The sequence below is a fragment of the Pan paniscus genome, chromosome 2 (assembly GCF_029289425.2).
Source record: "Pan paniscus chromosome 2, NHGRI_mPanPan1-v2.0_pri, whole genome shotgun sequence".
Classification (NCBI taxonomy): domain Eukaryota; kingdom Metazoa; phylum Chordata; class Mammalia; order Primates; family Hominidae; genus Pan; species Pan paniscus.
Genome location: NC_085926.1, coordinates 124,479,385 through 124,504,784, shown reverse-complemented (window position 1 = coordinate 124,504,784; position 25,400 = coordinate 124,479,385). Strand labels below are relative to the sequence as shown.

General features: G+C 49.0%; 1 protein-coding gene across 2 annotated transcripts; it reads left to right on the top strand.

Moving 5' to 3' along the window:
- Positions 1-15,630: 15,630 nt before the first annotated feature.
- On the top strand, positions 15,631-24,923 carry C2H3orf22 (chromosome 2 C3orf22 homolog). Of its 2 annotated transcripts, none has more exons than XM_003815237.5 (4): positions 15,631-15,967; positions 21,170-21,298; positions 22,478-22,603; positions 24,518-24,923. In XM_003815237.5, the coding sequence occupies exons 2-4, from the start codon at positions 21,210-21,212 to the stop codon at positions 24,726-24,728; spliced, it is 426 nt and encodes a 141-aa protein (XP_003815285.1). In that variant the 5' UTR covers positions 15,631-15,967; positions 21,170-21,209; the 3' UTR covers positions 24,729-24,923. The 2 variants fall into 2 exon arrangements, with proteins under 2 accessions (XP_003815285.1, XP_054966361.1); XM_055110386.2 differs by having other exon boundaries at positions 15,645-15,956; positions 24,518-24,922.
- Positions 24,924-25,400: the final 477 nt, after the last annotated feature.

Below are 25,400 nucleotides of genomic sequence, written 5' to 3'. Positions count from 1 at the left end.
CTACCTAGTAATATTTTTATAAATCAACTCACATTTTATGAATATGTACTTAAATACATGTATTTTAAAAGGAAACAATATTGCTATGTGAAAGGTGTCAATGAAAAGAGTCAAACTGTAAAATATTTGAAGAGATTATTCTGAGCCAAATATGGGTGACCAGTGTCCAAAGAGATCCTGAGAACATGTGCCCCAGGTGGTCAGGACACAGCCTAGTTTTATACATTTTAGAGAGACAGGAGACATCAATTGAAAACATGTAAGATATACAGAGGGGCTTCCAGGTTATAGGTAGATTTAAAACTTTTCTAATTGGTAGTTGTTTGAAAGAGTTAAGTTATTATCTAAAGACCTGGGATCAATAGAAAGGAGTATCTGGGTTACGATGATAAGGGGCTGTGAAGACCGAAATTTTAACATGCAGATGAAGCCTCCAGGTAGCAGGCTTCAGAGAGAATAGAATATAAATGTTTCTTATCACACTTAAGGTCTGTGTTGATGTTAATGCTGGTCAGCTTTTCCTGAAATCCAAAAAGGAGTGTTATAGTATAGGTAGCTAGTCAGACATGAGCATGGCAGGAAAGGGCCTCCCCACCAGGAATGTCAGGCCACCATCAGGTGATGGTCAGGCAGTTGTGAAACTGTCTCTCTAAAAATAATAATTGGTCGCAGCCAGTGCCAGGAAAAGGCAGTCTCCCAATAGATAGATACAGTCTGAAGCTGGTGAGCAGCAGCTTCCCGATAAGGTCTCTGGAGTTGGGCGAGTGGATTCAAGCATGTGCACTAAGAGGCAAAACGGTGGAGTTTAAAACACTTGACTGGGAGGGAAGAACACCTCAAGCGAGCATGCGCACGGTTTCAGTAAACACACCACACCCGTGGCCCCTCCCAAGTTCTGGCAGGCCACTGCTCATGCAGACAGCCCGTCCCAAGGGAAGAATCAGAGAAGGGATGCAACCCTCCGGGAGCCTGCCAACATGTAAGCCCCAAGTCAGTGGTCAAACCGTGCACTTGATCTCTCAAGACACCCACTTGTCCTCTTCCAAGTATACTTTACTTCCTGTCATTCCTGCTCTAAACCTTTATAAAAAGTATATAAACCTTTTAGTGAACTTTCACTCCCGCTCCAAACTGCCCTCTGTCTCTCCCTTTGCCTTATGCCCCTCGGCTGAATTCTTTCCTCTGAGGAGGCAAGAACTGAGGTTGCTGCAGACCTGTACTGATTCGCCACCGCTGCTAACAGGAAGATGGTATGATGAAGCATGTTCAACGCTCCCTTCCCATCATGTCCTAAAACAGTTTTTCTGGTTAACTTTGGAATGCCCTGGTGGAGAGGAGGGGTTCATTCAAATGGTTGGGGAGCCTTAGAATTTTATTTTTGGTTTACAAAGGAAAATAAAACTGGGACCCCAATTCACTCTGCCTAAAGGAAAAAATTAAGCTGAAAGCCGAGTCGTGCAAGAAGCAGCCTTTCCTTTTGTTCCTGATCAGACAGTAGCAGATAAAAGTTAAAGAGCTTCACTCCATGTTCACCTTATCTTATAGTGAGCACAGGATGAACACATAATTGACCATTCCCCTACCTGCTCCTTTTCTCTTGCAACATGTGGATTCAGTAATGAGACCATACCCTCCCTCTGTCCCCTCCAGCAGGCTTTTCCCCTTTAAATATTGAAGCTGTTAAAACCATCTTTGGAGAAAGGCACAGACCTGTCTCCCGGGATGTGTCCTTAACCTTGGCAAAAATTGATTGGGACCTGTCTGAGATACTTTTGGTTTACAACTACCGTAAAATGAAACCAATCTTACTGCCTTAAACAGAAAGGAATTATAATAGTAACGGCACAGAAGAAAAGATATATAAGATAAAGTGGACCTCTGGGTTAAGAAGGTGGATTGAAAACAAATGTAATAATACTGTCTACCGAAGGTCCTCTCAGATTGCAGCAGGATGTTTCATGAAAGCCTAGACCCGGAAGAATAGGAGGATAGGAGACTGCAGCAGCTGACCTCTGGAAGCCAGAGCTGGATGAGGGACCTGAGCGAGAGGAGACTTGGGCAGCCGGAGCTGAAAGCTGAGCAGCAGATGCCACCGGAGCCTGTGAGGGCACGATTGAGCGTGGGGCTGGCTTGCTGCTGCTCCCACACCACTGCAGAGGCGTCCTCTCTGGAACATGGAGACAAGGTTTTTCGACAGGGGTTTCCCAGTACCCTGGAAGAGATTAAGAGACTACTGAAGATCTCCAGGGCACTGCAAGCCAGATCTGTACCCTCCACCCAGGAGAAGGCAAAATGTCTTTCTGGAGAGCCTGGGCGGCCAGAGGGGAAAGGCCAAGAAACCTATCCTGGCCCTGGGAAAGTGGAGGGTAAGGCAGAGCCAGCCATGAGAAAGGATGATGTTTGCCCAGGCATGAAATGTAAGTGATGAATGCTGATTTATCCAGAAGTTCTCCTGTAATTGCTTTAGGGGATGAGATAGGGCATGGAGGCCAGTTTTTAACAGCTGAGTCCTCATCTCCCATAACAGGTATCAGCGGATGATCTCTCACATGGAAGAAGCCAAGGCAGCTACACCCGATGGCTTAGCAATAAGAAACACCAAACCAGACAAACACCACTGCTGCTGGGAAAGGGACCTGGCAGAAGGAAAAGGCTGTTCAGAGAGCAGAGGTATTTCGTGTGAGCCTTTTAGGGCTTCTTGTCTCTTTAGACCACATGCACATATTACTTGTATAAAATAATGCACCAGATACAAACAATGAAATGCAAGTGCTGAGTTCGATAGACTCATACATCCCTGTTTGAGAATAATGCTCCCCTGTGAAGGATGGGAATGTCACCATTGGCCAGCTATCAGGGGATTGTTGGCAGGCATGGCCTGAGACAGTAGGCACAGAGGGTATGGCCTTTGGTTTTGGTGAGCAGCGGGGAGCACCTGCCGCAGTGCGTGGTGGGGCAGGGGACAGCATGCCACTCACTATGCTGAGCTTGAGTCAGAAAAGTCATTCCTGAAGCAAAGCAGTGTGCTGGAGGTTCTGTTTGCTCCTGCAGACACCCCCCACCGCCCCCACCACCAGCCCTCCTCCACCTGCTTTGTGTCCCTGGAGATGACCTCCAGGACTTGTCAGCAGGACTCCAGCCTTGACCTCCACTCAGGTCCAACCCATGGGAGGCACCAGCAGGAGACCAAATGGGGTGGGAGCCCCACAGCCACCCCACAGCCACCCCAGGTGGGCAGAGGCTGTGACCTCCACCCAGGCCGCAGCCCTCAGGCAGCTCCTCCCCGCTGACATGGGGTGCTAACATTTCCCGCAACTCTCCTGGTGAGTTCACCCTCAGGAGTGGGCCACCTGTTGCCTCCTGCCGGACCTGACAATGGGACGATGGGGGAAGAGCCCCCTGCTCGTGGAGGGTTATTTCAGGAAGGCTTTGCGGCTCTGGGCGCTGCTGCTCTGCTTGTATCAAGTGATTCAGTGAGAGCCGCAGAGTGGCACTGGCTGCTGTTGTCCAGTTAGGAAAGCCAGGGAGGCCCTGTTACCAACCCTCTCGCTTGAGCAGCTGCCTCCAGGAGCCCTGCAGCTGACAGCCATGAGCTCCTTATATGTGAACTGCTTGACTCTTTAAACCGCATGAAATAATGCGACGACACACAGTGATGGACCAGCAGAGAGTAGCGCGTATGGGAGACTTACGAACATTGAAGGGACGGAAGGGTGAGGCGGCTCCAGGGCCCAGTGTGCTGTCAGCCACCAAGCAGGGCCCTGAACACAGTTCGTCCTTCTAGTAGCCCCAGTTGACAGGGCCTATGAGCTGCCAAGGAGCCTCCCTGGCCTCTGAGCCCGTGAAATGAGTCTGCCGCCATCTCTCCAGACTGCTTTCAAGACCCAGGCCTTGGCTGTGGATGGTTTCCCCGACCGCTTCTGCCAGCCCAGCCCCTTCCAGGAGGCCCTGTGCTGTGTGAGGGGAGGCAGTGAGGGTGTGTGTCTGGCTTCTATTCCTCCCTTGCCCTCCCTTCCGACCCTTGTCCTCCACCCCAGCCACATGTCCCTCCAGTCCTTGTCTGACGGTGTCCAAGAGCCCATGTAGGCCACACACAGGTCTATGAGAGCCAAACCAAGAGCCCAGCACTGCAGGCTGCTCTCCTGCTCTCTGGCCACCCCCGGTGCCCTCTGCAGGCCAGGATGGGCTGTTCTGCTTCATGTGTCAAGACTGTCCAAATTCCTGCCTGGCTCACACCCCAGCCGGTTGGGCGGTGAGGTAAACCTTCCAGCTCCCCTCACCCCAGGAGGAGCTATTTTCTCAGTTTGCTGAGGAAGGGCCTGGCAGGGCACAACCATGGTGGCCTCCTGGGTGGTCACGGGGTGGCGGTGGGGTTGGGCACTGAGAAGGGAGGTGCCTGGACCTGGTATCCACATGTGATGGGACTAGGCAGGGCACAAGCTGCAGGAGCAGAGCAGGGCTCAGGGCCCATGCCCACCCTGCCAGAGGGTGCAGACAGGCGGGAGCACCCAGCTTGTGTGCTTCAGGGCATGGTCCCCCAACTAGCCTGGCTGCAGGACCCAGGGCAGTAAGGGCCTGTCCGGAACCAGCTTCTGCTCTGTGTCAGGGCATGCTCTGCTCTGCTGGACACATAGCACCAGCATTGGCGAGGACCCTCGAGCCACCAGTCTGTTGGGGAACTAAAGACCAACCTGCTTAGAGAACAGGCCTCTCATCACTTTAGAAGAGCTTCCTGCCAGTTCCTGCTGAAGCCAGTCCCTGCTTCTTCCTTTTAGGAGGAAAGTCTCGGCTGGGCATACAATGCCAGCTAGAGACCATATGTCCAATGTCCCTTTGCAGCTGGCATGGCTGCCAACCATGTGACTAGGTTTGGGACATGATGTTGCAGCTTCCACTTCAAGTCCTTATATGTGAAGTTTTCTGCCCTCCAGTTCCTCTCCTCTTCCAGCCCACAGGCGGGAGTACAGGTGTGAAAGGAGCCAGCTGCGGCCATGCACCTCAGGGAGAGGCGAACCACAAGGAAGGACCAGGGCTACTGAGTGACCTCACTGGGCACAGTCCCACCAACGTGGGCTGCTCATCTTTAGAGGGTTAGGAGAGGGAGGTGCCAGCTTCTGTGTTTCGGGGCCACTGCATTGGAGGTGTCTTTGTTGCAGCAGGTGAGTGCTGACCAACATGCCATCTCCGTGTGCCAGTTTAAAGGGCATTTCCAACCCCAGGCATTTGGAAGACAGACTAGCCTCACAGTCAAGCAGTCTGAATTTCTTCCTGCAGCACCTTGAATGCACCTGTGGGAACCTGGGGCTCTGTTTTCTTGTAACCCCTTGGATCACCACCAGCATACCAAGGACGGCCCAGCCAAGTGCAAAGGCAGCCCGGCTGCCTGCACTGGAGAGCTGCTGCCCTGGAGGAACAAGCCTGGGCCTCTCCCAGCCCTGTCAAGGCCCCTTCCTCTGGTGTTTGGGGAAAGGGGTTGGACTCACATCTTCTTGGACAGCTGCCTGACCCCAGAGCTGGTGCCCTGCTCTCATTCCCTCCATGGAGATGAGGCCAGGACTCAGGACCACCCTCTGCCTCCAGGGGACACAGCTCCCACCACAGGCTCTGGCACAGGGCTGGCGCCTTTCAGGTCACAAAAGGACTTCACATACAAAAGCTGTCAACAATATCAAATGTCCCTGCTCCTACAGCCATGAGCCACGCTCTAGTCTGGGAGGGGCTCACTCATTGGTCCCCCCTGCCGCCTCTGTGGTCCCCACTAAGTCCCCCACTGCACACAGAGCTGTCTACTCTCAAACTTGAATCTGTTCTCTGTATTTAAAAATATGCAATTTGAGTTTTCTCTTTAGTGGACTCACAGGCCCCAGGTTGGACTTAGGGCAGAATTCAAAGCCCCACGATCTGATGTCCCTGACCCCTCCTCCCCAGCAGCCTTGTATGTGGTGAAAGGAGGGGATGGAAGAATGACCTCTTACTGTTCCCAAAGCAAACACCATTACCCAGGCAAAATCCTGGGTCACAATTGTAATGTGAAAAAAAGAATGTAAAATAAGAAACATTGAACAGGACGGAGAGGGTTTGTTCTGTTTTATGAAGGACACAATCTACACTGGAGTCATAAGCATCCTGAACCTCTTTGCACCTGTGCCGGGAATGATGCTCCAGAAAATCTGAGGGGAGAGGTGGTTTCAGCCCTCGCCCACTCGGTTCATCACTGCACCACATGCATGCCTCATCAGAGAGCGCAGGCCTGCTGGGCCACCCCCTCCCTCTGATATTCAAAATCTCAAGGGCTGCAGTCCCAGAGCGGGGTCAGCCAGTCTTCCTGCCAAGCCTGGAGCCCGTGCATCCACCTCTGCTGTTCCCTTTTGCCAGCACACGATGGCACCAGGGAAAGCAGAGCCCATCATGTGGCTGGGAGGGGCTGGGATTCCTGCACTGGCCACAGAGGCTTCCAGAGAGACAACAGGGTGCTATTCCTGCAGATGCTCGCAGGCTGCCTCCAGCTCAGGCTCCCAGGACACAACCCTTAACCCCAGTATCACTTCCCCCCTTCTCTGTCCTGTAAGCCGTTTAGGAGTCAGGCACAATTTCTTTCTGCTCATACACCCTTGGAGTCCAGCGCTGACACAAATGAGTGAAGCAGCCCAGGTGTCCAGAGAGCACATGGGCCTTGTCAAGGGGCAGTCTCCACTCACCTGGCCCCCTGTGACCACCTGGGTCATGCGGGCCATGGCAGCTGGGTTCCCTGAATAGTGGAGAAATGTGAAGTCTCTTTCAAACATGGGCAGATAGTTCTATTTCCTATCCGCTTTATTGAGGTAGCCACCATGATGGTTATATAGAATAATTCTATAACCCCAAAAATGTTCCCTAGTGCCTATTTGAAATCAGTCCACTCCCCTTCAGTACTGACCCCTGCCAACCACTGGTCTGTTTCTGTCACTATAGTTTTGCAAGTAGAATCACATGGTATGTAGTCTATAGTGGCTCATTTTGTTCATTTAGCAGAATGCATTTGAGACCAATCTACATTGTTGTGGACATCAGTAGTTCGTTTCTTTTTGTTGCTGAGTTAATAAAATACAGATTGTCCCTGATTTGACCAATTCAAGCTGGTTCTGGGTCATTTTGAAGTGTCCTCATCACTCTTTGATCACTGACTTGCTTTCTGGCAAACAAGATGTTCTAGGCTCATCTGTGTGTAGGGGGCGGTGGGTGGAGTTGTGTTTATTGAGATAAATTCACATGAATTAATCATTTTAAAGAGTGCAATTCAATGGCATTTAGTACATTCACAATATTGTGCCACCACCACCTCTTGTCAAAATATTTCCATCATCTCAAAGGGACACCCCATACCCATTAAACAGTAACTCCCAATTTCCCACCTCCCCAGCTCCTGACAAACTCTATTCTACTTTGTCTCTATGAATTTGTCTATTCTAGATATTTCACAAAATTGGAATAATATATGACCATTTGTGCCTGGCTTATTTCACTTAGTTTAATGTTGTTGAAGTTTATCCTGTTGTAGCATAAACCAGCACTTCATTCATTTTCATGCTAAATAATATTCCATTGTATGGCTATAACACATTTTGTTTATACATTCATCTGTTGATGGATACTTGAGTTGTTTCTGCCTTTTAGCTATTATAAATAATTCCGCAACGAATACTAGTGTACAAGAATCTGCCTGAGTCCTTGTTTCAATCATTTGGTAAATATACCTAGGAGTGGAATCGCTGGGTCTTCTGGTAATCCTATGTTTAACTTTCTGAGGCACTGGCGGGCTGTTTTCCACAGCCACTGTACCATTTTCCATTCCCTCCAGCAATGTGAGAGGGTTCTGATTTCTCCACCTCCTCGTCAACACTTGGTTTTTCCTTTTTTTCGGCTAATAGCCATCCTAATGGATGTGGAGTAGTATTTCCCTGTGGTTTATTTGCATTTTGCTGATGCCTAACAATGTTGAGCATGTTTTCATTTGCTTGTTGGCCATTTGTATATCTACCTGGGTAAAATGTCTATTTTAGTACTTTGCACCTTTTTAAATTGGTGTTTTGTTGTTGTTGTTGATTTGTAAGAGTTCTTTATATAATCTGGAATGTTAAACCATTATCATATTTGCAAGTATTTTCTCCCATTATATGGGTTGTCTTTGGCTTTCTCGATAATATCCTTTGAAGCATGAAAGGTTTTAGTTTTGACAAGGTCTAGTTAATCTATTTATTATTTTGTTGCTTGCACTATTGATGTTATATTTAAGAAACCCTTGTCCAATGAAAGGATATGGAGATTTAAACCTATACTTCCTTCTAAGACTTTTATAGTTTGGAAGACTCCTTTTAAGAGTGTTATATTCAGACTTTAGATCTGTTTTTAGCTAATGTTTGTGTGTAGTACAATGTAAGGGTCCAATTTAATATTTTTACATGCAGATATTCAGTTGTCCTAGTGCCATCTGTTAAAGAGACAATTCTTTCCCCGTTGAATGGTCCTGGTACCCTAGTAAAAAGACAATTAATGATAGATTTATGGGTTTATTTCTGGACTCTCAATTCTACCCTATTGATCTATGTCTATCCTCATGCTAGTATCACAATGTTTTGATTAGTGTAGATTTGTAGCCTGTTTTCTAATTAAGAAGTGTGGGTTTTCCAACTTTGTCTTACTTTTTCTAGATTGTTTTGCCCATTCAGGGTCTCTTGCCTTTCCATACGAATTTAAGGATCAGCTTTTCCATATCTGCACAAAATGAATGGGATTTTGATAAGTATTGCACTGAATCTGTTCTGATAGGGATGACATTGAATTGGTGGAACATTTTAGGTAGTATTTCCATCTTAATATTAAATCTTCCAATCCATAAACACAGGTTGTCTTCCCATTTACTTAGGTATTCTTTAATTTCTTTCAGGATAGGAGAAGAGACAAACAGTCAAGCAGTGAAATTTTGGAAAGAAAAGCAGTAGATGAGTGGAAAATAACCCAGCATATAAAAGAAAGAAAATTCTGAGATGGTATGGGGAAAGTCAAGAACCCATTCTGACTTTATATCAAAGTAATCAAAATCTCAAAGTGCTGACACCATGTGCCTCTGGAAAAGGAAGTGAACAGGTTGGGGTGTGGTGGCCAGCTGAGATAAAGTAGATTCTTTGAAAGTTTACTTATGAGACAATGGGATTCCCACCTCCCACCACCTTTCAGGGCATTTTCTGTACTGTCCAGAAGGTTATTTTCTGGAGAGGGTTAAAACCAAGGATCTCTTGACTACAAGGCACTAGGCACAAATGGAGACATGGATGCTACACTAGCACAATATTGAGATGAACAAATACTTCCTGAATCCTCAGACCTCTTCTCTCACTCACCTTCCACAACTCTGGCAATGAGCCCTTCACCCTTGCTCTAGCCAGAGATTGGTAGTCTTATAGGCCCCTAAGGGAAGACTTAAAGATACTGAGTAAACGTCCTTAAGTAAACTTACCCAGTTAGATTATCTGACAAGGAAGCTCAAATTCAGTAAGCCATGAACGCATGCTTAGAGCCTTCAAATGCTGTTTTTCTTTTTAATTTTTAAAAATTAAGACATAATTTACTTATAATCAAATTCAGTTTTTAGGTGTACAGTTCTGAGTCCAGAAAACACAATTGTAAAACTACCATTAGAATAAAGATAAAGGACAGTTCCATGTCCCCCAAATCCAAACATCTTTTTAATCTCCAACATTTAATATGAGTAGAGAAAGATCATCAGACTTGAGAGAAACAGGGACTATTACAGAAATCCTCAGAGAGAATGTATTACAATCATGACCTGAACATAGAATATATTATCAAAAGTAGCATTCAGAGACCCAAAGATAACTATTAGAAATATTAGAAATGTGAATTTTCTCTATGGCCATACCACCCTGAACACACCTGACCTCATCTGATCTCAGAAGCTAAGCAGGGTCAGTCCTGGTTAGTACTTCGATGGGAAAAATGTCAATTTTGATGGTAGAAACTAAAAATCCAATGGGTGGGCATTTATCCCAGAGAAATGAAGGCTTATGTTCATTTCTGTGTGTATCTGAATGTTTGTAGCAGCCTTACTTATAACAGCCTCAACCTGGAAACAACCAAAATGTCCTTTAACAGGTGAATAGTTAACCAAACTATGGCACGTTCATGCCAAGAAATTTACTCAGCAATAAAAATGAATGAACAGAAATGACATTATGGGAAATGATGGCATAGGACATGCCAGGAATCCATCCCTCTACTGAGATAACAATTGAGCTGTCAGGAAGTTTCCAAAGCAGCTATTTTGGAACTCTGGAGTCTAGTTGAAAACTTGCATCATCCATGGAAGAACCTGATGAAGAAGCTGGTGAATTTCCATGTTTCTAATAGTGCCTAATATCCTCCATTCCCTAGCAGTGTGGCAGGCAGCCATGGGATGACAGCTTATGTTCATGGTGTGACCTGCTGGTGCCAGAGTGGGCCATAAGGACCTTGTCCTTCACAAACCAGGATGTGTGTTTGACTGCTGATGGCTGCATTTGGTTGCTGGGGGGATGGCTCAGAGGCTGGTCATTCTTTCAACTCCCACAATCTGAAACAGCTTCTCTGCCACAAGGGTAATTAGAGAAATAGTAATTTTTAAGAAGAGATATTTTATTTTTATTTTGCCCTTTTTGGGAGCCAGACATTTAAGGAAATCTTTGTCAAGTCACTGGCTGACCACAGAGAACAAACTCCAGCAACCACACTCCACAATGAATACACACTTTATAAAATTTTCAAGAAGTCACAAATAGGTGGCTCCAACCCTCAATAAACAAAAATAATTCCTGAGGAGTGGGAATATGTGGTTTCCAGAGTTTCCACATTACAGTACTCAGAATGTACAGTTCTCAGTAAGACAAAACCAAAAACAAAGCATAGAATTAGTTTGCTAGGACTGCCATAATGAACACAAACACATTCAGTAGCTTAAACAGCAGAAATTTATTGGTTCACAGTTCTGGAGGCTATATGTCCAAAATGGCAGGGTTGGTTCCCTCTGAGAGCTGTGAGACAGAACCTGTTCCATCCTTCTCTCTTACCTTCTGGTGGTTTGCTAGCATTATTTGGCATTCTGTGGCTTGCAGTTCTCTGTCTTTATCTTTAAACAGCATTCTCCCTAAGTGTGTGTCTACATCCAAAATTTTCCCTTCTTATAAGGACACTAGTCATATTATATTAGGGGACCATCCTACTCCAGTGTGACCTCATCTTAACTAATTTGCAATGATCTTATATCCAAAAAAGTGATACGGTGAGGTGCTGGGGTTTAGAATTTCAACATATAAATTTCAGAGGGACACAATTCAACCCATAACTTGAAGATAAGGCAATAAAAATTATTGTTTGAATAATATAAAGAGAAAATATGAAAAATGTGAATAGAGGCTGAGATACCTGTGGGACACCATCAAGCATAACATACACAGCATTAGAGTCCCAGAGGGAGAAGAGAGGGAAAGAAAGGGACATAAAAGAATATTTGAAGAAACAATGGCTGAAAACTTCCCAAATCTGATGAAAGACATAATAATACACATTCAAAAAGCTCAGTTCATGCCAACACACATTATAGTCAAACTGTCAATACTCAAAGACAAATGGAGAATCTTGAAAGCAGCAAGAGAGGAGCTACTCATCACGTACAAGGGATTCTCAATAAGATTAGCAGCTCATTTTTCATCAGAAACCATGAAGGCTACACAGGAAAGGGATGCCATGTTTAAAGTCCTGAAAGAAAAATAAGGTGTCAACCAAGATTTCTATATTTAGCAAAATGATACTTTAAGAATGAAGGAAAACTTCAGACATTTCCAAATAACGAAAGCAAAAAAGGGGGGTTGTTATCAGTAGACTTTCCCTATTAGAAATGCTAAAGGGAAAAGGGAGGGTTTTAGCAGAAATGAAAATATGCTAGACAGAAACTTGAAACTATAATACAAAATAAGAACACTGGTAATGGTAGTTACATAGCTAAATATAAAAGTCAGTATGACTGTAATTTTAGTATATAACTCCTTTTTTACCTTAGGAATTAAAAGTTAAGTGCATAAAGGAATAATTACAAATTTATGTTAATGGGTGCACAATGTATAAAGATGTAATTTGTGACAATCAATATAAAGTGGAGGAATGAAGAGATATAGGAGTAGAGTGTTTATATATAATTTTAACTAAGTTGCTATTCATACTAGGAGGTTATAAGTGTAAGGTGTTGATTGTAACCTCCAAGTTAAACCACTAAGATAGTAACTAAAAACTATACTGAAAAAGACTGAAGAAAAGACTCAAAGTAGTACGCTACAAAAATCAAGTAACTTTACAGCTTAGGCAGTAATTGTGAAATTGAGGACCAAAAAACACATGAGACATAAGGAAAAGAAATACTAAATGGCAGAAGTCAGTTCTTTCTTCTCAGTAATTACTTTAAGTGAAAGTGGATTAAATTATCCAATTAGTAGGCAAAGATTAGCAGAATATATAAAAGACCCATATATGTGCTGTCTATAAAGAATCACTTTAGATTCAAAACTCATATAGATTGCAAGTAAAAGGGTGGAAGAAGATATTCCATTAAAGCAGTAACCAAAACAGAGCTTGCATTGATATGTTATTGTCAGACAAAATAGACTTTAAGTCAAAAAGGTTACAAGAGACAAAGAACATTAAACATTGATAAAAGGGTTGATCCATCAAAATATATAGCTATCATAAACATATATGCACCTAACAACAGAACCCCCAAAAATATGAGGCAAAAATTGATAAAATTGAAGGAAGAAATAGTTCTACAGTAATAGATGGAGATTTTAATACCCAAATTTCAATAATCGATAGAACCAAACAGAAGAAGATCAATAAAGAAATAGAGGCTGGGTGCAGTGGCTCACGCCTGTAATCCCAGCACTTTGGGAGGCTGAGGCAGGTGGATCACCTGAGGTCAGAAGTTTGAGACCAGCTTGGCCAACACAGTGAAACCCTGTCTCTACTAAAAATACAAAAATTAGCTGGGCGTGGTGGTGGACGACTGTAGTCCCAGCTACTTGGAAGCTGAGGCAGGAGAATTGCTTGAACTTGGGAGATGGAGGTTGCAGTGAGCTGAGATCATGCCACTGCACTCCAACCTGGGTGGCAGAGTGAGACTCTGTCTCAAAAAAGAAAAAGAAAAAGAAAAAGAAATAGAGCACTTGAACAACACTCTAAACCAATTAGACCTAACAGATTATATAGAAAACTAAACCCAACAATAGCAAAATATACATTCTTAAATGTACATAGGATGTTCTCCAGGACATATTAGGCCATAAAATAAATCTTAATAAGCCTAAGAAGATTCAAATCATACAAAGTATATTTTTTATCACAATGGAATGACTAGAAATCCATGACAGAAGGAAAACTGGAAAAATTACAGTATTTGCCTATTAAATAACACACTTTATGCAACCAGTAGGTCAAAGAATAAATCCACAAGGGAATTTAGAAAATGCCTTGATGTGAATTAGGCCAGGCATGGTGGCTCACTCGTGTAATCCCAGCACTTTGGGAGGTTGAGATGGGTTGATCATTTGATGCCAGGAGTTTGAGACCAGCCTGGCCAGCATGGTAAAACCAAGTCTTTACCAAAAATGCAAAAATTAGCCAGGCGTGGTGGCACCTGCCTGTATTTCCAGCTACTCGAGAGGCTGAGGCATGAGAATCACTTGAACTCAAGAAACAGAGGTTGCAGTGAGCCGAGATTGCGCTACTGCACTCCATCCTGTGCAACAGAGTGAAACTGTCTCAAAAAAAAAAAAAAAAGAAAAAGAAAAGAAAAGAAGGAAAGAGAAAGAAAAAAGAAAATGCCTTGATATGAATTAAAAGAAAAACTCAACATACCAAATGTTATGGTATGCAGAGAAAGCAGTGCTAAGAGGGAAACTTGTAGCTATTAATGTCTACATCTTAAAAATAAGAAGGATCCCAAATTAATGATCTAAGTACACAATTTAAGGAATTAGAAAATGAAGAGCAGACTAAATCCAGAGCTAGCAGAAGTAAGGAAATAATAAAGGTTAGAGTAAAGATAAATCAAGTCGAGAATGGAAAAACAATGGAGAAAATCAACAAAACCAAAAGGTGATTTTTGAAGTGATCAAAATTAACAAAGCTTTAGCTAGACTGACTAAGGAAAGAAAAAGACTCAAATTAGTAAAATAAGAAAGGAAAGTGGGAGGTATTACTACTGACCATACAGAAATAAAAAGGATTATGAGAGAATACGCCAAAAAATGTCACGCCAACAAATTGGATAACCTAGATAAAATGGACAAATTTCTAGAAACAAAAAAAAAACAAGACTGAATCAGGGAGAAATAGAAAATATGAATAGACTCATAACTAGTAAAGAGATTGAATCAGTAACGAAGAAAAGCCCTGGGCCACATGATATCACTCGTGAATTCTAACAAACACTTACTAAAGAACATACATAAATGTTTTTCAAAGTTTTTCTAAAAGTTGAAGAGGTGGGACCATTTCCTAACTCATTCTGTGAGGCCAGCATTGCCCTAATACCAAAGTCAGACAAAGACACTACAAGAAAGGAAAACTAGGGGCCAATATCCCTTATGAATACACATGCAAAAATCCTCAATGAAATATTAGTAAATGAAATTCATCAGCATATTAAAAGTGTTACACACTATTAACAAGTAATATTTATCCCTAGAATGTAAGGATTATTTTTTCATAATGAAAATATCAATGTACTACGCTACATTATTAGAATGAGGAGGAAAAGACATGATCATTTCAATTGATGTGGAAAACACGCTTGACAAAATTGAACACTCTTTCATGATAAAAACACTCAACTCCTTAACATGATAAAGGCAATATATCCAAAAATCCCACAGCCAACACCATACTGTATAGTGAAAAACTGGAAACTTTTTCTCTAAGATCAAGAAGGAGACAAGGATGCCCACCTTCCCCAGTTCTATTTAACACTGTACTGGAAGTTCTAGCCAGAGCAACTAAGCAAGAAAAGGAAATATAAAGCATTCGAATTGGAAAGGAAGAAGTGAAGTTACCTCTGTTCACAGATGGCATATAGAAAACCCTAAATAAGCCATAAAAACCCTGTTAGCACTAATAAGTAAAAAGCCGTAGGGTATAGCAGACAGTGGCACAGGCGAACAGCACTAATAAGTGAAAAGTCGTAGGGTACAGTAGACAGTGGCACAGGTGAACGGCTGAACCACTTCCAGTTCAGCTCCTTCACTGCCTTCTCCTTCCTCAACCCCCTGCAACCTGGTGTCCACTCCTCCACAGAAACAGCTTTTCTGCAGCCTCAGTGTCTTTACCTATTTCTGGGCGTCTCTTCTGTATGCAGAACCTGAACAGGGAGAGGTCTCTGCTATGAAGAGTGCAGATGTGGATGCTTCTGTCTGGGTGCGTGGAGCTGAGAGGCTGGCCAGCCCTGGCCCATGTGCTGCTGACTTTGCAGTCACTCCCTGGGCCAGAGGGGCTTCAGGCTGGAGTCTGAGCCTCATGGGTCAGCAGCTGTGATGTCACCAATTGTGACCTCAAGGGCTTCTGACCTTGCAGTGAGCTTGTTGGCACTGCCTGTCCGGGGACCCTGGGGCTGCTGTTCCTGTGGTAATGTGGCAGCTGGGACCATGGCCAGCTTCAGTCTGCCTGGCGTCACATAAGCCAGCCCACAGGGTCCTGCAGCTTGTCCTTTCTGGCTGGAAGCTCTGGGCATAGCCTGGGACTGGGTCTCTCCAGAGAGGGCTGTAGCCAGGGCCCTGCCAGCCTCGGGGGCCACAGCGGCTCTCACACCAGCATCTTGCTGGATAGGAGCAGTTCCAGGACTCTCTGATCACACCTGATCATCGTCACTGCCAGAATTCAAGGTAGCTGCCTGGTGAGTGTTAGCAGCCTGTGTGGCTGGAAAGGACAGTCCCCAAGTTGGTTAGGGACTTGGGAAGCAGCAACAGGGTGGCGGAGAAGAGCCTGGGAAAGGGTCATGATGGCAGAGGGCAGCCCTGGACTCTGCAGCAGCCCTGTCCCTGTGGGGCAGATTCAGCAGTCAGCTTACAGGGTCATCTCCATGACCTAGGGGTCAGGTGGGAGGGTATGGGGTGGGGCTGAGGGGCGCTCCTGTCTCCCTTGATCCCTCAATTCCTGTGGTAATGCTGCTTCCCCGGTCCAAGACTGTTTGAGGCTGCGTGGCCCAGCAGGAGGAGCACAGGCCACCCATCCTGAACCTCTTCCCCGACTCACTGTGTGAATGCAGGCAAATCAGTTAACTTTCCGGAGCCTCAGTTTCCTCACTTGAATTATGGGGGTGAGCATAATACGTTCTCCATCAGGTAGAAAAAAAATGAAGTGAGGTTATGCATAGAATGTAGCAGACACTTAGAGGCCACAGGCACCATTCTGCAGCCTTCTGCTGTGGCCCTGCTGCCTGTCCCGGCCCAGGCTTCCCCTGCCCCACACTCCTCAGGGTTGAGCCTGGGCTGGAGGTGACTCACCCAAGTGCACCTGACAGGAAGGGGCTGAGCTGGGGCCTGGCCCAGGCTGTGGCTGCAGGACTGTGGGCTTAGGCCCAGCGAAGGCATCCCAGTGTCCTCAGAACAGCCAGGGCTGCAGGGGCGGAGGCCACCAAGACCCCCTTTAGCCAGCACTGGTGTAGAGAGCTGCACCCTGTACTAGACTAGTGGGCAAGTCAGTGGGGAAGCCCGCCCTTCAGGGCCCAGGGACTTCTTGGTGTGGGCAAGGGACAGGTCGTGAGCAGGGCTGGCAGTATTTCTGGGCCAGGGCAAAGGCCCTCTGGATGGCTGATCTTCCAGAGTCAGAGATGGGGCACGGAGGCGGTGGGTGAGCGGGTGTGTTCTGGCTCACAGACAGGCTGGTCTCCCATGCCATGGCCATGGTCCCAGTGGCCTGTGTTCAGTGTCCAGTATGCAGCCTCCCGCCTCGGGCCTTGAGTGATTCCACACTTGGCAGCAGGCAGCCTCCCAGCTAGCCCAGTACCCCGCCCTCAGAGGGATGGATGAGCAGCATGGCACATTATGGGATCACTGCCGAGCAGTCTTGCCCGAGCCCACCGGCTTTTGGAGGACTCCAGAATCCCAGATTTGGGAAGGGCTATCCGTGTTCCCCAGGGGCTCCTCTCCAGACATCATCGGATTTTGAATCATGCCAGGTGTGGTAGTAGGCCACGCCAGCTGCTTTGAATTGGGAAGGGAAGCAAGGTGCGTTATGGGCTGGTGGGGGCAGCCTCTGCCTTGGACCAAGGAAGCGAGGAGCTCCCAGGTCACGCAGCAGAGGATAGGGACAGAGCTGAGGCCAGCCACACCCAGATGGCCACCTGCCTGTGTGTGGGGGTGTGTATGAGGTCAGGTCTGAGTGTGAGTCTGTAAGAGTGTCTGTATGTGTGTGTGAGTGTGAATCTGTGTGCGTGTGAATCTGTGTGTGAATGTGTGAGTCTGTGTATGTGAATCTGTGTATGTGTATGTGAGTTTGTGTGTGTGGGTCTGTGTGTATGTGTGTATGTGTCTGTGTGTGTATGTGAATCTATGTGTGTCTGTGTGTATGAGTGTGTGAGTGTGTATGTGTCTGTGTGTGTGTCTATGTGAGTCTGAGCATGTGTGTGAGTCTGTGTGTGTGTGTGTGTATGTGAGTCTGTGTGTGGGGGGTGTCTGTGTGTGTGTGTCTGAGTGTGTATGTGAGTCTGTGTGTATGGGTGAGCCTGAGTGTGTGTGAGTCTGTGTGTGTGAGTCTGTGTGAGTGTGTGTATGTGTGAGTCTGTGAGTATGAGTCTGTGTGTGGGGTCAGTCTGTGTGAGTGTGTGTGTGAGAATGAGTGTGTGTGTCTGTGAGAGTGAGTGTGTGTGGGAGTGTGTGTGGGAACGGCAGTCAGTGAGGCGAGGTGGGAAACCTGCTTAGTGGCCGCCTTCTTGGCCTGGGTCCTCTGAGGCTGGGGCATTTGCAGCGGTTGCTGGGCATGAGTGTGTAGATGTGCAGTCCCCAAGCAGGCCCTGGACAGGTGCAAGTGCAGAGCTGCACTTGGGAGCTGCACCCAGGAGGCGCTGAGAGGAAAGTGGGATGTGGGGAGGGAAGGGGAAAGGAGGATGCACTCTGGGGTGTGCTCACCATGGCTGCAGCTCAGCCAGCCCCCACAGGCTGCTGTGGGTGACTGTGCAGAGCACAGCTCCGAGCTGCCCCCGAAGAGGGGCAAGGGAGCTGGGGTATTTATCCAATTCCCTGCCCTCATTGGTGAGGGGCTGCTGTCACTCTCTGTGCATGGCCTAGTGCATCTCTGCAGCCGGAGGGAGTCAAAGGCCTGGCCTCCAGGTGTGGAGGTGAGGGCAGAGGTGCTGTGCGTGGGCCCCTGACAGCATCTGCTGCAAATCTCAGGCTGAAGCCAGGTCCTCACTGGCATGCAGGCTCCCTGCTTCTGGGGCATCCCCACCAAAGCAGTGCACAATCCTCTAGGCTGAGGGCTTTCAGTGGAGCACCAGGTAGGATGGGACAGGGTGTGATGTGGAGGGGCTGGCAGGCCTGTGAGCTGGGCTGTCCCGATGTTGCCCACCAGATGTGGGAGGAGGCAGACATTCCTCAGGGCCACACCCCTGCCCCTGCAAGGCACACTACATGGCCCTGTCCATCAAGGGACCTCCCAGAGGGCAGTGGGGCTGGGGGAGCCTGCGGAGACAAAGCTGGCACAGCCCTGGAGGGGCAGGGTTATGGAGCAGGAAGGTAGGGGGTGGCTGGCAAGGGTGTTAGAGGGTCTTTGAGGCCAGGGGGTGGCTCTAGTCCAGTGGTCCCTAACCTTTTTGGCACCACGGTTTCATGGAAAACAATTTTTCCATGGACACTGTGGCAGGGGGTGGTGGCTGGTTTGGGGATGAAACTGTTCCACCTCAGATCATCAGGGATGAGCTAGATTCTCATAAGGAGCATGCAGCCTAGATTCCCCACATGCTCAGTTCATAATGGGGCCTGCGCTCCTATGAGAATCTAATGCTGCTGCTGATCTGACAGGAGGTGGAGCTCAGGTGATAATGCTCACTCACCTGCCACCCACCTCCTGCTGTGCGGCCCAGTTCCATGCTGGAGCGGGGTCTAGCCTGCACCGTGTCAGGTCTCCTGCGACTGTACCGTCCTGGCCTCAAAGGGCGATGGCCCCCAAAGGCTGCCCATCTCTCCTCTGAATGGGCAGGCGATGCCTCCTCAGTGTCATAAACACGGGGCTTCGGCACAGCATGGCTGGTTGAGAACCCCCAGCAGCCAGGGAAGCACGCATCAGGGGTCACCTTGACCAAAGGGCTGGCCTTCCTGAGAGAGGACAGGAGCCAAACACTCAGGCCTAGGGTTCTGGTGAAGTGCAGCCTCCAAGCTTGTTGCTGGAACCACACCCAGGGAAGCAGCAGACTTCCTCCGAGTGGCCAGACCTGTGCTGTCCAATGCAGCAGGCACTAGCCATGAGCAGCTAGCTGTTCACAGTTATTAGAATTAAATACAATTGAAAACTATTCAGTCCCTCAGTCATGCTCAGCTGATAACCTCATGTAGCCAGCAGCTGCCGTCTCGGACAGCACGGACCTAGGGCATTTCCATCATCTCAGAAAGTTCTACTGGATGGTGCTAGTCCCAGAGAAAGGCCACCATCTGGCTAGGCCACAAGGACCCAGCCCCCCAGACCAGGAATCAGCCCCACTCCCTGACCAGGGCTTCACTTGTCAGCTCAGGGGACAAAATGTGGCACCTGGGGAAACTAGCAGGCAGTCGGCATTGTCACAACATGCTTCAGGGTCCCGTGTGGTGGCATGCTGGCTGAGGTGGCTACCATGAAAACACACCAGTGAGAAGGAACAGGTGACATGCTGCCACAAAGGACACCAGGGGTCAGACCTTACCCTCCAGTAGCCTCAATGCTCACCTAACTCTGCTCACCTGGGGTGCTTTAAAATGTATGTACAGCCGGGCCAGGCGCGGTGGCTCACGCCTGTAATCCCAACACTTTAGGAGGCCGAGGCGGATGGATCACCTGAGGTCAGGAGTTTGAGACCAGCCTGGCCAACATGGTGAAACCCCGTCTCTACTAAAAATACAAAAATTAGCCAGGCGTGGTGGCAGGCGCCTGTAATCCCAGCTACTTGGGAGGCTGAGGCAGGAGAATTGCTTGAATCCGGGAGGCAGAGGTTGCAGTGAGCCAAGATCATGCCATTGCACTCCAGCCTGGGGACGAGAGCGAGACTTCGTCTCAAAAAAAAAAAAAAAAAAAAAAAAACAGAAAAACAAAACAAACAAAAAATGTATGTACAGCCTGGGCAACATAGTTAGACCCCATTTCTACAAAAATATATAATTAGTGGGGCATGGTAGCACATGCCTGTGCTCCCAGCTACTCAGGAGGCTGAGGTGGCAGGATCACTTGAACCCAGGAGGTTGAGGCAGCAGTGAGCCGTGATCAACCACGGCACTCCAGCCTGGGCGGCAGATCAAGACCTTGTCTCAAAACAAACAAACAGAAAACTAGAGATGGACTTACCATATGAGCCAGCAATATATCTCAGAGAAATGAAGACTTATTTTCATGCAAAAACTTACATCTGAATATTAACAGTGGCTTTGTAAGTGCCCCAAGCTGGAGGGCTGAGAAGCTGCACAACCACACCCTAGAACAGTGCTCAGCAGCAGGAGGGACAGACTGTGGGTGAAGTTTGGGCTGATCTGGAAGAAATGGATGAGAAGGAGCCAGTCTCAGAAACACACCTCGTGTGCAGTTCCTCTGCATAGCGCTCCTGAAATCACATGGCTGCCCCATGATGAGGACAGATCAGTGGCTGCCAGGGTTGGGGAACCGGGCTGTGGACAGGCGTGGCTGTGGAGGGGTAAGCGTGAGAGAGCCTTGGGGAGAGCGTCTGGTGAGGACCTTGATTATGGTGGTCACAGGAAGCTACACGCAGGAGAAAATTGAACACAGCGGTACATGCACAGGGCAGTGATGCAGGTCATTTGGCGGCCCGCAGGCACCCCCAGCCCTGCTGGGTACTCATCACTCTGCCTTCTGCCCCCCACCACCCCTGCCCCCTCTGACGCCTCCTCTTGTCTTCCAGCCATGGCTGAGAGGTGTGCCTCAGCTTAACCCACTCAGTGATGGACTCCAGTGCCTGCAAGAAGTTTCACCAGAGTAAGAAGTGGAGGATCCAGGCCCAGGAGAATTTTGCCAAGAAGTTTCCGTACAGGTGCGGGAGGCTCACACCTCTGGAGACAAGCCCTGCCTCCCCCAGGTCACCCCAGCATCCTGGGAACTCAAATGCATTCTGTGGGGCTGCAGCTGGGAGGGGGTTTTGTCCACAGGGAGTCCCTTAGCAGCCCTTGCCCAGCTGACAGTCTGGGGTCCGCCTTCGTTACCCCCATCACAGCCTAAGCCGAGGGGCCTCTGGGTGGGCTCAGGCCTCCCTGGGTCATCCCAGAGCCCAGGCCAGCTGCTTCCCCAAGTCACGCGAGGAGCATGGCCACAGACGACTGCCCCTCCTGAGCTGTGTTGGAATTGGTGTGCTGGGCACCCATTGTTTGTGAGCTCCTGGGACTCACAACTAGCCAGGATAACGGGCAGCCCGAGGGGGCCTGGGCCAAGTCTCCACAGGGCACTTCACATAAGGACAGAGCCACGGACCAAAGAGGCAAAACAAATGCAAGGGAAATCTTGCCAGCAATGCCTGGGGCGCAGGGCAGCTGGCCTCCCACCCGCAGGACAGCAGGCAGCACCTGGCACTGGGGCTCAGCTTGGCACCGTGCAACCTCAAGCTTCCCACTCCATGCTCATCCCCCACCCCAGAAACAAGTGTTGTGCGCCCAGAAGTGGCCCTGGATGCTTGGCAGGGCTACCCACAGGGACCACGGGGGACCACGAGGGCAGCCACGCTTGAGGGAGGTGGGGACGATGAGCTCCATGCTGTGTCCCTGTGCCGGGCCAGCTGAGCACCTGTTCTTGTCCTTGCCCCAGGAGACTGTAGCCATAACCTTGCACCCCATTCTGTCCCCCACCGCAGACACCATCACATGAGGCCCAGGTCGCAGGTACACACCACACAGAGTGGCCTCAGGTTGAAACCAGGGGAGGCCAGCACCCAGGGGCTCAAGTGCTCTGCACCGTTTGGCTGCTGTGGCCATGACAAGGCTCTGGAGCAGGCTGCAGCTTAGTTCCCACCTCCTGGCTGTGGAACCTCTGTGCCTCAGTTTCCTTGTCTGTAAAGTGTGGGTAACACCTGCCTCACAGCATGCTTGTCAGCTGACATATGGGCTAATATTTGTGAAGCACTTAGAACAGTGCCTAGCAGATGGAAAGTTCCAGATGAGTGAGAGTTACTTCAGGAGGCTGGTGGATGGTGGCCATGTTGACATTCCAAGTGCTGTTGCAGGTTGTCGTGGCTGACAGAGCCCGACCCTGAGCCCCTGCAGCCCTGGGAGGTCACAAACGACTCGAACACGGTGCAGCTGCCCCTGCAGAAGAGGTTGGTGCCAACGAGGTCCATCCCAGTCCGAGGGTAAGTCCCTGCCCTGATGCCACCGCCCCCACTGGCTGTGTGCATGCTGCCTGGCTTTCTGTCCCCCAGTTTTGCATGCAGAAGTTCATGTTATCCTCCCAGCACGCGCCACTTTAAAGCTGAGGAAACTGAGGCAGAGAAGGGGGACGCTAAAGCCTGATAACTGTTCCCACAGCCAGGCAGCATCCAGGCAAGGGCACACAGAACCTTCCCTGGGCAGGGCCCAGGCCACCGGGGTTAGGCCTAGTTGGAGGAGTGGTGGAGAAACTGGCCTCAGTGCAGCAGGAGTTTAGCCAAGTCCTTCACATGGGAGAGCAGCAAGGGAAGGAGCCAGGAGCTTCTGCACTCAGTGCGGCTGCACTGGGCCGGCTAATGCTGTACTCCAAGGGTGGAGGCCCTGGCAGGGACCTCTGCACTGGGTGGCCCTCAGCTGACCACAGCACAAACTCTCATGCCCCCTTGTCACCCCATGCATGGGGCGCTCAAGGAAACCCTGCACACCTTTGGAAAGATCCAGCCACGGAAAAGCAGACCCTCAGGCACACCTACTCCCTCCTAAACAGATGTGGAGAAAGAAACAGAGCTTCTGACCTGGTGTCTCCTCAGTCATGCACGGCACGGGGAACAGCTGTGTGGCACTGAAGGGCTTCCTCCACCAGCAGTGCAGGACCCCTAGCCTCCTGAATGCCCCGGCCCCACTGATGCCTTGGCCCCCCGCCCACTCCAGTTAATGTCAGGGGCAGGGCGGGGTCTGTGTTGACTTTTCCATGCCCATTGTTTGATATAGTGCCTGTCAACTCTGGCCAGCCATGAGGATGCACACGCGTTCCCCTGAACACACACCTGGAGAGACAGTAGTGCCACGCACACACACACACACACAAAGAACAGACTTACACGCACACCCAGCACACAAACGGCCCTGGCCTTTGCTGGGCCTCACTCCCCGTAGTTCGGCTACAGGAGCATCAGATCCCCAGGCTTTTGCCCCACATCGCCGAGCTGAAGCGATGGGGCTTAGCAGCCAGGGCTGGGCTCTGAGAGCTCAGATGTTCCTGGTCTCAGATTCTACCCATGCAAAATGGACTGGCTTAGCGTCAGGGGCAACTGTGGGGTCAGAGCAGAGGCCTGGGGCTGAACCCCTGCTGCTGGGAACATGTCAGGGAGCTGAAGGGGGCAGTGGGCTGAGCCAAGGCTGGGGAGAGATAATTGACCAGGGACCAAGCGGCTCCCAGGGCCCAGCCACAGCAGGGAGTTGGTCCCATGCCAGGGCTGGGGGAGTGGGCATTGGTGGGTTTCCACATCTCTACGGCTGGGCCCATGAGCACAGGAGGTAGGGAGGGGGCTGTGGGTGTCAGCCTCAGTCAAATGGCAGCAAAACAGTGGGGAGCAGGCAGAAGGGAGCTTTCCCACGCCATCCTGTGGGGGAGCTGCGGAGACAGTCAAGCCTGTGGGTGGCATGCTGGGTCCTGCATGTAGCTGCTGGGAGATGGGCTGGAAGGAGGAGTGGGAGACAGAGGGTGGTCTCACAGTCAGGTTGGCATGGCAGAGAAGTATGCCTCTGGCAGGTGCTAAAAATAAAGCTTGCTTAGTGGATGGGCAGGACTTGAGACCACGTCCCCAGCCACTTATGGGCTGGGGCTCAGGAGGCACTGGGGAGGCTCCTAGATTCTGGCTTGGATGTCAGGTGGCTGGAGGAGCCTGTGTTGGGGGGTGAGTGTGCGGTGCCCCCATGGCTTCCTGGGACATCAGGTGGCAGAGCCTCTGTGTGGAAGGGGCCAGGTCAAGCCTGGTTGGGAGTAGATCTCAGTTGGAGCCCTCCCAGATGTGGCCCTGGCTGACTTTTCTGGGCTGCAATGGCTGCAGCCAGCAGGGGTCCTGAAGGCCAGGCGTGGCTCTGTGTGGCTTCTCTAGGCTCGGGGCTCCAGATTTTACATCACCGTCTGGCTCCTGCCCGGCACCACTACCAGCACCATCACCACCTCCACTGTGCAACCTTTGGGAACTCAAGTTGCTGAGTCGCCGCCTCCCCAGACAACTCGCCTTCCTGCTGTCCACCCAGCACACTGAGGCTGCCTGCCCCCAGACCAGCGAGGCGGCAGGGCTGTCCAGGGGCCTCTCCTAGAGACTGGGCTCTGTGTGTGGCCTTCTTATTGGCCACCTTCTCCTTGGCAGGCTCTGGGCAGTAGCCACAGAGACTTTAGTAAAGGGATCAGCCTTCATGGCCATCATAGACCGGGAGTGGTTTGTGGTCCCCCCAAAAAGCTACACCAAGCTAATAAACTGCGAGTTCCCACCCCACTTCCAGCTGGAATGATCACTTTGCCTCCCTGAGCCTTCATTTTCTCATCTCTAAAATTGTTGTAATAATGTTTAATCTTGCAGGGGTGGTGTGAGGATTAAAAAGAGTATGAATGTCACTTCTAGGACTTTATCCCAAATGTACACTCACACAGGTAAGTAAATGCTGTTCACTCCAGTGCTGCTGGAAACAGCGAAGGATTGGAAAGCAGCTAAACTGTTTCCTAAACACTCACAGGAAGCTGCTAAATTATACGACTACTCCCGGAAATCTTAGGCAGCCATTCAAATGTAGAGGCAGATCTTTATAGACTGATCTGAATGATGTACAGGTCTGTTACAATTTTTGTTAAAAAGCACAGCAGAAGAGTGTGTCTGATATGCTGCCATCTTGTGTTTACTAAAAACGGTGTGTGTGTGTGTGTGTGTGGTGGATGAGGAGCAGGCAGCAATCATTACCTTTGAGGAGGAGAATGGGGGACCTGGGGACGGGACC

Bases quoted from the DNA above. Each gene is read 5' to 3' on its own strand.
- C2H3orf22 (XM_003815237.5), top strand. From the start codon at position 21,210: ATGGACTCCAGTGCCTGCAAGAAGTTTCACCAGAGTAAGAAGTGGAGG. The intron at 21,299-22,477 runs GTGCGGGAGGCT...GTGCTGTTGCAG, and splicing joins GCCAAGAAGTTTCCGTACAG to GTTGTCGTGGCTGACAGAGC. The intron at 22,604-24,517 runs GTAAGTCCCTGC...TGGCTTCTCTAG, and splicing joins AGGTCCATCCCAGTCCGAGG to GCTCGGGGCTCCAGATTTTA.